Here is a 12,889-nt window from a genome sequence, read left to right on the forward strand (position 1 = left end):
CATGAAAATGACCTTCCTGCATGTGGGAGTGGGACAGAGGGGGGAGACCCCCCCCCCGCAGTCTATACTGTGGGCCTGTCCGTGGCAGCCCAGCTGTGCAACTCTCAAAAAGAGACACCAAAGCAGCGTGGTGATGCCTGGCACTCAGCATTCTGAGCTTACTCTTCCATTTGGAAGGTTAGCTCCTAGACTAAGATACCATTACCAAAGAAAACAAGCACAAAGAAAAATAAGATAATTTCTTGGGGCTGATGTAACCTGTTCTGGCCCGATAGAGACCTGCCCTCCCCGACCTCCCCACCGTAGTCATCATAGTACGTGGGTTGGATGGCCACCTCAGACTTGTCTGACTCCCTCAGATCCTTTTCCCTAAAGTCTAGACTCACTGGAGTGCCATTTGCCATTTGTGACCATGAATGCATGGTGGCCCTTTTATGTCCGTGGAAGTGTGGTTGGGACCGTCCAACCTGGCTCAGCCCAGCATGTTTTTTCTGTGTCATAGCATCACATGATGAATGGCTGGGGAAAGGAATCAGGTTTTTCCAGTGGTGGAAGGAAGACAGGGGAGGGCTGGTCTTCTTGGTCTTGGATGTGATCCAGTTGCTGTAGTCTTCCACCTTGATGTACAGGAACAGGCCAGGGCATTTCTCACCACCTTGAGACAGGATTCCTCTCAGCACCCACAGATTCAATTCCTTCAGCTCACACATCATTGGGTTTCCTGGGTCCCCCTGTGACAAAGGACAGAAAGCTTCAGGTCTTAGAAAAGCTTGTTTTCTTTTTTAATATGTCCCTGTGCAATTTACTATCTGTTCTAGGAAAGTTTTACACTGGTTCTCACTGGTTCTCACTGGTTCTCACTGGAAACGGGGCAAGTTATAGGATAATATCTCCAATCTAGGCCACCTCCACCACAAATTCCAAGATGACTTCTCCTTTCGTTATACAAATTATCTGTAGGCTCCCGCAGTTTGCCTGTAAGCTTCCTGGATCCCATTTCATTTTCTTGCCCCTTTCCAGTACTTTGAATAAATCCTCCCTCTCTTTTGGTTTCTCACTCCTCAAATGTTATTTTGTTCCTTTCTGGCCTGGAATGCTCCCGTTTTTCCTTCTCTTCCCTATTTTGTTTCCATCCTTCGTTTAAGCTGCTTGCACCTACCCACAGTCCTGCTAGGGTCAGTCAGACTTGCAGGAAGCACACGTTGCCGGGCTGGGTTCACAGCTTTTCCAACCTGGCAGCTGCCTGCCAGTGCACCTCTCAGGAGCAGTCCTCTGGGCCCCGGGAGTTCTGCCACACAGACCTTATCTCCCTTCAGGTGAGTGGGTAGAAGCCCAGCACACTTGGCTGGACATGTGACCCTAACAGGTTAGCTAATTCTCTGAGCTAAAGTGCGGACACGGTTAGTGCCTGTAACACCGGCAGAGCAGCTGGCACAGTGCCTGACATACGGGATGCACTCAGTTAACAATTAGCTGCTATTACCCTGCTGTGCAGAAAAGGCCATCATTTTTAATGTGAAAAACTGAGAAATGTGGGAAAAGCAACAGGACAGCTACTAGGTATAATTTACCTTACCTGTCCTCCACCCTACCCCCTGCCCCCAGGCCTCCTCTTAAAGGAATACCTGTCCCCCAGCACCAGCCTGTGGTCCATCTTGATCCAAGAGGGAGTTTATCATCAAAGGCTGGCCAGCCACCTTTGACCTATGTGACCTGCCAGGCAAGACAGGTTGGGTGATCACAGTTTGCTCTCACTGTGTGGACTGAGGCATGGAGGGAGGGGGCTTGCAGCTGACAATGGGAAACAATCTGAACAGACTCAACAGTGAGAATTCAAGAGGCAAAACAGTGGTCACCTCAGCCCCTGCCCATTCCCAGCCCTGGGTGTTTGAGCTTTCTTGGGTTCCTACACACATGCAGCCTCTTTCACTAAACCCTCCTTTTTCTGAGGAGGCCACACCAGAACAGAAATGCAGGCAAATGGGAGAAGCAAAAAACACTTCTGCAAGCAGGGCCATGGGAGGCATGCTCTGCAAGGCTGCCATAATGCCCTGGTTGTCCCACAGCTGCACACACACGAGGATGACATTCCAGACTTTGCTCTGTGCTTCTCATTAGATGGAAGGGGGTGCTTGATTGTGGAACTCTTTGATTTTTTTCAGTTTTTCACATTCTACTGTTTGCATCCCATGCTGCCAAACAGCAGAGGGTGGAGATTTCATCCCTAAGCTCTGGCTGGTCCTCCTAGGACTGGTGAACTGGCTCTCATCTGCACCTCATTGTGTCTTCCTGGGGCCCAGAGGCTCTCTGGCCAAGGATGGAGTGGTCTCCCCACCGTTCACCAGTCCCACTCCCAATTTGCTTTAACTGTGCTTTTACAGCTTGAGGAAGAAAAAGAATGCCATTCAGGACAAATAGTTTTGACAAATGACTGTGCGGTCAACATCCCTGGCTATTGTGTGGTTTTGCAAGTTGCTGTTCCACTCGGGTGTAGAATAAGCTGCTGTTTCTATTCCCCGTGACGTGTAAGGCCGAGACTTCTGAAGCTCAAGCAATGGAGACAAAAAGCACCAGGCGCTCCAGCCCCACCTCATCTCCCAGGGGAGCAACCCCCTTTCATTGCGTGATCCTCAACCTTGACATCCAGCAAGAGCCCTAACAGTTGTGGGAACAAAGGAGGGGTGAGTTCAGAGCTATTCTACTTTTGCTGGGTTTCTGAGGACCCGTTAGGGCAGACACTGAACCTGGGTAACTTATTCTACATGTGAGAAGTGTGGCTTTGAGGACCTCTGGACACTAGAACACATTTCCTAGGAAGGATCCTAGGTAGACAAGGCAACTTTTTTTTTTTTTGCAAGCACAATTCTCTTAAAAAACAAAGGACTGTCTACAGGTGTGCTACAGTTAAAAACCAATCTGACCTTTGTGGATGGTTTAAAGAGGTGATCATTTAGAGGGTAAGCAGCTTACCATATTCCAGTGAATTTAAGATGCTCTTAAAAGTTAGCATCTTTGAAATGGGATGTGTCTTTTAATCAGTAGATTCCAGAGTTTCAGTGGCAGCGTTTTTACTTTCTCAGTGTTACATAAAATAATGGTGCATTCTGTACCTGACAGCATCCTGGATTTGATGAAGTGTGGTACTAGGTTGATGGAGTGGCTGATGGCAGGATTTTGTTAAGTAGCTACGTCTTCTACTGTATTTTAACACATTCTCTAATTTAAGAAGCTTCTACAGTCCTCCGCCTGGAAGAGGGCCCAGGACAATGTAGGCACTTGATAAATGTTGAGCCAACTTTAGAAGGGCAAACTTATTTCCTGATGAAAGGCAGTCCCTCATGCTTTTGCAATAAAATGACTTTGAGAAAGAACTGTCCACACATATGTATTTTTTCCTTTTTCTCTAAAAAAACTTTCCCTAGATCCTCTGGAAAAAAAAATTTCCCCATCAGGGAATCCTGAAGGTTACTTCAAGAAAAGTGGTTGATCAGTGTCTTCAACAATTTTAGAGTAGAGGAGGGAAACTCTGCCTGGAAATCTGGCAGACCTGAGTTCTCGCCTTTAAGATCTATTAACTGTGTGGCCCTGGTAAGCCACACTTTTTCCAGATACAGATATGAGGGGGCCTGGACAGGTGTTTGTGAATTCTGCACAATTTCCTGAGGCAGTAGGACAGCCACACCTGGACAGCCCACATTCAGCTAGAGGGCAGGGCTTCTTACAGGGAAAAAGAAACCCAGTAATTGATGAACAATAGCATCAGGCTGGGTTCCAAAGAAGCCGAATACAGCGAGCCCGCGTTGTAGGCGTGCTCAGCGTATATCTGCACGTGTGGTTTGGACTCACTCTTTCAAACTTTTAGCTAATGAAAAAACATGTGGCTTAGCCATGCTTTGTCATGTCACACTGAAAACGGTGACTGGTTAGTCCATTCGGCAGATTGTTATTGAGCACTTGCTACCTGCCAAGTGCTGTTCACCCTGGAGACGCCCATGAATCCCAGGTGACGGTCCCTGCCCTCACGGAACTCACAGTCCAGCGAGGGGGAGTCCTGAGGCTCCCCATGAAGTGACCACTGCTTACTCTCAGCCTGTAGCTTCTGTTCCACCACGTTCTTACCAAGCAGACGGCATCAGTTTCCATCTCTATGTGATTGCCACATCCTGTTTTCTCGGTTTTGTTTAAGGGACACAAGTCGATGTCCTTCACGGAGATTTTCCTCAGGATACTCATCGTCATGTGATTTCCTGTCTGGACAACAGAGGGCCCGAGAATTATTCACAAGAAGACATCCCCCGAGTCAACGCAACTACAACTCACATATCCAGATGGGAGTGAGTAGGAAATGTTCTGATAAACCCCCTTTTCCTCACAGAAATCCGAACCTGTGTCTCAGTTTTTACTGAAAACTACCTTTGCTTTGAACTTGAATTTGAAAATAGGCAGAGAAAATGTTCACCCTTCCTCCACATCTACAGAGAATGAATGCATTTCCTTGTTTGTTTCCCAAAAATAAAAGAAAACAAGGATGGCTCATACAAGAGGACTGTCAGCTCTGGTTCAGGGAATAATGTCCCCTGGCCCTTTGGTAACCTTGCACTTATTTCAGGCTGCTTGCTGCCCAAGTACTTCCAATTTTGGTGTAGGAATAGAAGAAAAAGGACCAGACATAAGAATGGCCTCAAGAGGGCAAGCGCTGGGAATCTTGACGGATTAAGTGAGGGTTCCAGCCCAACTCTAGAACCTCAGGCCACCTGAGTTATTGAGCTAAGCCCCAGAATGGTTCATCCCAGTCACCCCCACTGCTAGCACACACACAGCCTTCTCTAGGAGAAGAAAGGCATTAACTGCAGATGTGGGATTCCATCCTGCCACCCAGCAGTTCTGCAAGGCTGGTAGCATATGCAACTTTCTGCCGAGGAAGCAGATGGGCCGGACCAGGTTGTTGAACTGCATCGCCGTGTCTGTCTTTAGGAGGGCTATGTTATTTTTCATTGTTTTATTATCAAAGTCCTCATGGATGATGATGGTGTTCACTGGATATTCTTTGTGAGCGATCAGTTTTGCATCCATCTTAGCTATACCAACTATAGCAACAGCGTCCTTCCTGGAGAGAGAGCAAGGTAATCTTGAGAAGCCAAGAAAGTTTTCCAGAAATAAGACTTGTGTCTACAGTGTGGAAGCGTACTGCATATCCTAGGGAAAACTCAATACAGAATGCTCAACACTGAGACATACCCTTGTCAGCTCCCGGCCGGAAACAGATGACACACTCAAATAAGGTAAACTGAGGAAAGTTTAATAAAGGGACTCTTTACAAAGGTCTCGCAGGACGTAGGGAAATCACAGAGACTAGTGCAGTATGCTGGGTTCCGGGTGGCATATGCAGCTTTCTGCTGAGGTAACAACAGGGTGTTGGTGGGAGGGAGTGGTCAGACAGAGCTATGGGGAGTGGGTCCCTTGGCTGGAGGAGGCATCCAGTCTGCAGTACCTATCAGGGGAATACCTGACGTCACTTCCTTCCTCCCTCTGACCTCTTCCCAGTGCTCCCTTTGGCCAAACCCAACTGGAGCCCAGAAGGCAAGAGCACCCATTGGTGTAACCCACACAGGTCAGCCTCCTGGCACCCAGCAGAATGGAAAAGAGTAGAGAATGGGTCTGGAGGGGCAAATGGGAGAGATCCAGCATGGCTAGTAAAGTTGCTGGACTTCAGTGACAAAGAAGGAATCCTTGGGCATCCACACAAAACAGATTAAGTCATCTTAAGTTTGTCCTCTGATTTATTGTCTAAGCTGGGGGACTTGTGGGAGTGAAAGGGGATGCTAACAATAGGATAACAGGTGTAAACCAGGCCTCTCCCGGGGAATACTGGGATGTGTGATCTCCCACCTACAGAGGAAGAAATCAGAATGGCTTCAGACTCCTCCACAGCAAGATTAATACGAGAAGCTGAGGTGCGGTGGGGGTGAGAAGCCTGTTAAGTCTTCAAACGGAAGCAGGGCAGCACATTTCTGAATATGTAAAACTCGAGGAAATATGGTTCTTGGGAGCCCTTTAAGAAACTACTTGGAGGGACTTCCCTGGCAGTCCAGTAGTTAGGACTCTGCACTTCCACTGCAGGGGGCACACGTTCAATTCCTGGTCAGGGAACTAAGATCCCACATGCTGTGCAACGTGGCCAAGAAAAAAAAAAAAAACTACTTGAAGACAAATTTTAACCAATTCTAGTGTTGAATGGAAAAAATCCAGCAAAGTGATGGTCAGTAAGTGTGGAATTCGTTATAATATGGGTCTAAAATTAAAAGAGAAACTTTTAAAGTGATAGATAGGAGTAGTGATGTAAACCGGCAGAGGTAGGTATATACACCAATTTTCCCATCTTTTATGGAAGTCTAAACTATTATTTATTTATAGCTAATATATGAAATAATGGGTGTACAAATATATATATGTATGAATCAAGGTAAACATTAAAGTACATAAATAAGCTATTAAAATTGTGTGGTCATGAAGAATGAGGGAAGAAGTGAAAAGACAGGAATTCTGGCATCAGCCACAGTAGAATCTAGAGAGGACTATCCAGAGAGAAACAGAAGATTTGTGTGTCTTCCATGAAATTATAATTCTAAGATGACCACGAGAACACAACTTCAAACTTTCCAAATTTGTCAGAAGAGACGTACAAAACAAAGCCATATAATGAAGAGAAAAACAGCAAGCAATAAAAACAGAAGAGTCCAAAATAAAAACAAAAAGCAGGAGCTTCATTCTGAACACCAGAGCAGAAGAGCATGCAACAAGACAAAGAAAGGCCTTTCATGATGATAAGGAATTCAGTCTACAGTGAAGAGTTCATTTATAAATACCTGCAGCAAGTGATACAATGTTCATGAATTAAATTCCAGGAAATGGGAGGAGGAAAAGCCAGAAATTTGTAATTCACCTCAGTCAGCCTAGGATAGGTCAAGTAGACTCCCTGCCCTAATTTTATATATTAAATTGTACTCCAAGGACAGAAAATGAGCTCTTTAATTTACCTGTGGAAAATGTTCGTACGGACCACATAGTAGACCCCAAAGATAACATCAACAAATTCCTTAATAGATCACCATGCAGTCTAACTCAAACTTAAATCATGTTAAAATACAAAACAAAACACCCTATTACCTGGATATTTTTAAATGGTCTTTAATAAAACCCAGAGTCAGAGAGGAAATCAAAAACAAAACAGCAGACCAAAGAGAAAATAGCAGTAATGAAAACACTACATAGAAAACAGAACCTCTCTGGAAGGCTGGTTGGCAACAGCTATCAAGATTTAGTCCAGTTTTTCCACTCTTAGGTTATTCGTGCAACAGTATACTTCCATGTATGTGAAATAATGTGTGTGCAAGTATATCTACTGCAGCATTTTTTGCTACTAGTGAAAGATTGGAAACAACCCAAATTTCCATTATTAGAGGACTGTGTAGTTATGGTACATCCATATGGGATACTGGGCAGCTAACTGGTGCATATAATGAGGTAACTTTCTATGTATTGATAAGAAAGGATCACCCAACATTCATGACAGAGTGAAAAAAGCTAAGAGTGGAATAATGTATATGGTGTGTTACTAATTGTGTTGGTGGGTGTTATGGACTGAATTGTGTCCCCCCATATTCATAGGTGAAGCCCTAACCCCCAGTGTGAATGTGTTGGGAGATAGGGCCTTTAAGGATGTAATTAAGGTTAAATGAGCCCATAGGGTGGGGCCCTAATCCAACAGGACTGGTGTCCTTATAAGAAGAAGAGACAGCAAGAATGTGTGCACACAGAGGAAAGGCCACAGGAGAACACAAGGAGAAGGTGGCCGTCCACACGCCAAGGAGTGTCCTTGGGAGAAACCAACCCTGCTGACACCTTGATCTTGGACTTCCAGGCCTCTGGAACGGTAAGAAATAAATTTCTATTGTCTAAGCCACCCTGTCTGTAGTATTTCATTGTGGCAGCCCCAGCAGATTAATACAGGGGAGAAAGAAAATTTTCTCTCTGTCAATAGATATGAGTCAATATAGATAGACCTATAGGTATGTAGATATCCATGAGTGCATGGAGTGTTTCAGGAAGAACACCCAAGAAACTGGTGACAGAAGTGGCTCAAGGGAGGGAAATGATGACTGAAGGGCAGGGAAGGGGAGGAGCTGATTTTCATTATACACCCTTTGATTCCTCATGAACATCACAGTATTACATGTATTTTCATTTAAATACATGTATTTTTAATTTAATAATACAAATCATATGTTAAAAAATTCAGCAATTGTATAATATCTCATCAAGGGTTTACACTATAATGTATTTGGCCAGTTATAGTAATTATATTCTCTCTCCCCACACTCTATATGTGTATATATAATATATAATGTATAAATAGTATATAATATATAGTATATATACTATAAATTATATAATATACTATATATTATAAATTATAATATAATATAGTATGTATACTATATATATTATATACTGTATAATATATACTATATATAGTATATATCACATATATATCTATATAATATATTGAATAGATGGATCTATATGTAATTATATATAGAAGTTATATACTATGTATCATAGATAATGTATTATAAACTATAAAATAGTAACTATATCATAATTTACTTATCCATGATAATCAGACATCACACTTCCAGTGTTTTGTATGTAATTAATCATCCTATGAACAACTTGTGCATAGAACTTTTCCGGTGGCTGAAATGACTTCCTTAGTGTTGGCACCCAGAAGTGAAATCATTGGGTCAGAAAGTGAGACGTTTTATCAAAAAAAGTTATTCCTTTAATAGCATGTATAGGCTTTTTTTCTTTTTCTGGTTTAAGAGAATGCCCATTTACTGTAAAAAAATTTGGAGACTACAGAGAAGTTCAAAGAAGAAAACAAATTACATGCATTCTGAGCATCCAGAGATGGGCACTCGTCCAGTGTTTGCGTATTTCCTTCAAGTCTTTTCTCTACGTGCCTGTGTTTGTGGCAGTCACATTGTTAAGGCCTGAGGTAAGTGTGTTAAGGTAAGGGCTCCTATCAATTCAGTTAACAAGATAAGCAATAGGAACCTCTAGTATCAAGAGTCAGTGCCTCTCCAATAGAGCTGTTTAAAAAAAATTTTTTTTTAAGTGTCTAAAAATAAAAGAGTCAGTGCCTTTGTGATTGTAATAAAATGGGAACAAATATCCTTCCTGTAGAAGATGGAGACACAATCGTTTCACTTTGCAGTTGTGCAGCTGGCAGTCCTCACAGCAGAGGAGACACAGACTGCGCCAACCTTGGCAACTGGTGACTTCAGGAGCCCCAAACTCACAGTGAGCACTGCGCTGGTAAAAAGCCCTGTTGCCCTGTCACTGGGCATCCACCTTCCAGGCCTCCCCAAGCTGAGCAGGAAACAGAGCCCCCCCACTCCACCTCGGTGGGCTGTGTAGACTCCAAAGGAGGGGTACTGGCCTGTTTTGAAAGGCGGATGCGATGCTGAGGATCCAGAACTCACTGAGGATGCTGCCGAAAGCCAGGTGGGTGTACTGGACATCCTGCAGCGACACCACCCATGGGAACTCCTCGTCTTCGACCAAACCCTCCTCGGAAGTTTCCACAGTGTTGCTTTTCTGGATGCCGCAAGCTGCAGGGGGTTGTGCGGGGGCCTCACTGCTGGGGCAAAGAGCTGGAGGCCTGGGGCTGCCGCCCCCGCACCAGACCCCAGGACCCGCTCGCACTTCCGCTGGTTCCCCACTTTTTCTGGCTCTCTGTCCTGGTCACCACTAACTCTACCACCCATTTTTATTTTCCTAGTGGGTCTTCTTCCCCATAAAAGGCCCTTGGTGGGTCTCCCTCCCTAGTCCATGTGCCCTGTCCCGATGAGTCCCCATGCCTGGCCTCCTTAGTGGACCAGGGGTGCCCATCTCATCCTCGCCTATGCAGAGTGGAGTATAGGGATTCTCAAGCTGACTGAACATTTCATCCGCCTGCTGCCCGGCCCCTCCCGGACCCCTGGAGATGAGGCCCGGGCATTAATGTTTTCCAAAAGCTCCCCAGGGTATATTCGAATGTGTACTTGGGGTTGAGAACCACTAGTGTTTCAGGAAGTCCCTGGACACAGTGTCCCAAGTGCAGTTGGCCCCTATGTGTTGAGACTTGGGGAGAGCCACTCCTCTGTCTGGGCCTCAGTTTCCTTTTATGAGAGGTGGGGTAACACACGCCTCTCGCAAGAGGAGTGTTGTGTCCCCATGACTGATAATGCTAAGCCCAGGGGACAATTCCATCTTTTCCCCATGTAAACCACTGCTCTGGTAGCCACTGCATGAGTACCCAGTGCTTTTCCTCTAAATCGGTGGCCCTGGGTTCTGTGTGTCACATGGTGGGTAGCACCAGCTGAAAAAGTCAGGTCATTGGTGGCTTCTTTTTCAGCCATTCATCCAACCGCACATGCAGCCCTGCTGAGTTAGGGGCTGGGCCGGCAGGGAAGGATTTCGGGATCCTGTCCCCGCCCCAGGGAAGGTCACAGTGCACAAGGGAGACAGACACATTGGAGAGTGGCAGCATTCAGAGAGACTTGTGACACAAGGGACAGTGCCCGGAGTATACAGAGGAAGGGGCATGAATTCTGCCCAGAACATGAAGTCTGGGAGGGCTTCCCCCAGGAGGTGACCTCTGAGGTGCACATCAATGACAGAGAGTTTCCAAACCATGACGCTGAAGTTGACTGAACATTCAGTATAGTCTTTAAAAGACCACAGCAGACCTCTCCATTCTAGGGCATCATGTGATCAAACATCTCTATGAGTTGACACTTGGAGTCTTTGCAGAAACAGTGACAAGAGCTGGTTGTTAGCAACATGATGTCTGTAAGGCCACCAAGTGCTTCAGGATCACCAGAGACAAGAATTCCGTTTTTTTTTCCACAGGACATTGGCAATCTGTAGTGAACGAGGCACTAACCAACTTTTCCTAATGCACGAAGAACCTACAGGTTTGTGATAACTTTTGCTTTTTCAAAGCTCTAGCTGGCTGATTCACTTGTCCTTATAAAACTCTTGAACAGCCAGGATATAATGAGGAAATCTGCCTCAGAGATGAAATGTTTGCCCCGGGTCCCTTGCCTAAGGCTTTTTAAGAGAGGAGAGAGGCCCTGTCTGTGTTTTGTCTCCTTGGGCTGCAAGGAGACGGAGGAGGCCTGGAAGGTGGGACGGTCCTCCTGGCGTGTGTATGCGTGCGTGTGCGTGCACGGGAAGCCTCTCCTCTCCCCCATCTAACTCCAGGAAGACAGGAGAGAGCCAGCTGGGGTGGCAGAAGGTGGGGCAGAGCCTGCTTTAGTCAGGTGCCCCACTCCATCTCCCCTTTCCTGGCCGGAATTTTAGTCCTGGACAACCTGGGGGTCGGGGAGGGGACTGTAGCTGCCACTTCTGCCAACCGAGGCCAGGCAGCCTCTCAGCCACCTCCCTATTCCCGGGCGGGGCCCTGCAATCGGGGGTCAGTTTAGAGGTAACAATAAGGTTTGAGGATAAAGGGCTTCATCGGAACAATACTGAAGTAGAAACACAGGGAAGGACCGGTTGCCAAGTGCATAAGATGCACCTTGGGCCCCCACCCCGGCCCAGAACGGATGTCTGCCACCTGACGGAGCGCAGGGAATATGCCTCCGGAAGAGCAGGGCAGGGCTGTGAGTGGGGAGGCAGGCCTCACGCCAATCCCCTCTGCACAGGGGGCCTCTCCATAGCCTAAGGCTTGTCTCCCTAACTGTACTCTCACCAAGGACTAGGCCCGACATCAGGCTGCTGAAGCCACAGTTTCCTATATCCACGCCACACATCCCACTCTGTCCCTGGTTCCCACCACCAACGCAAGCTGCCCAGAGCAAAATGCCATGAATCACCTACCCCCTGAGTCCCTCTCTGGACATTAAGGACCGTTTTCTCTTCCGGGATGATTCCCCCTGCCATGTCACACGATCAGCTAAAGTGGGGAAGGAACAGAGAAGCACACTTACTGGCCGAAGCATGGGAAACGTAGAGCAGCACCAAGAGCGTCCCTCTCGTCACTTCCATCCCCAGAGAGAGCCGCAGCAGACACCACGGGCAGCTGTGAACACAGAACAGCCAAACGCATGGGCTTTTCCTCTCCTCCCCAAGGTGGTGATTTTCCCCCAGCGTCAGAGTCCCTGCCTCTATTCCTTTCCACTGACAAAACTTACAAGACATGGGAAACATCCCTATTTTTTGGGTCCGTGCCGTAAAGAGGCAGGAACCAGCTGCCCAGCCCCGCTCTTCAGCCGGCGACGCGTAAGACGGCTCAGCAAGAGAAGGTGGCCATGCCGGTCAGTTTTCTCCACAATCCGCAATCCAGGGCCTCCGGCTTTCCCACAGAGCTGGGTCTCAGAAAAGGGTCATATTTCTTTTTTTTTTTTTTTTTTTGCGGTACGCGGGCCTCTCACTGCCGTGGCCTCTCCCGTTGCAGAGCACAGGCTCCGGACGCACAGGCTCAGCGGCCATGGCTCACGGGCCCAGCCACTCCGCAGCAGGTGGGATCCTCCCAGACCGGAGCATGAACCCGTGTCCCCTGCATCGGCAAGTGGACTCTCAACCGCTGCGCCACCAGGGAAGCCCAGGGTCATCTTTTGACGCGTGGAATTCAACCCTAGCCTTAACTCTGTAGCTGTAAAATGCTGCTGAAAGCAAAAAGCAGGTGTTCCGTGAAAGCCTACCCTGATTTTGCCCCTCCTACTAAACTCTACTGGAATTTCTTCTAATTGGTGACAGCTTATCCTTTTACATAGTAACTGCCCCAGCATGTCACTCAGTTCATTCACACAATCACCCTGTGAGGTGGACACTATCATCA

At 46.7% G+C, this 12,889-nt stretch overlaps 1 protein-coding gene across 1 annotated transcript; it reads right to left on the reverse strand.

Moving 5' to 3' along the window:
- Nucleotides 1-185: 185 nt before the first annotated feature.
- On the reverse strand, nucleotides 186-12,157 carry PRSS54 (serine protease 54). The gene is given in 6 exon segments (XM_024747407.1): nucleotides 186-731; nucleotides 4,120-4,251; nucleotides 4,849-5,107; nucleotides 9,503-9,674; nucleotides 12,039-12,087; nucleotides 12,089-12,157. Coding segments are annotated over 6 exon segments (1,227 nt in total).
- Between the last annotated feature and the right edge of the window lie 732 nt (nucleotides 12,158-12,889).

Source organism: Neophocaena asiaeorientalis, unplaced genomic scaffold (assembly GCF_003031525.2).
Source record: "Neophocaena asiaeorientalis asiaeorientalis breed wild unplaced genomic scaffold, Neophocaena_asiaeorientalis_V1.1 scaffold438, whole genome shotgun sequence".
NCBI classification, from domain to species: domain Eukaryota; kingdom Metazoa; phylum Chordata; class Mammalia; order Artiodactyla; family Phocoenidae; genus Neophocaena; species Neophocaena asiaeorientalis.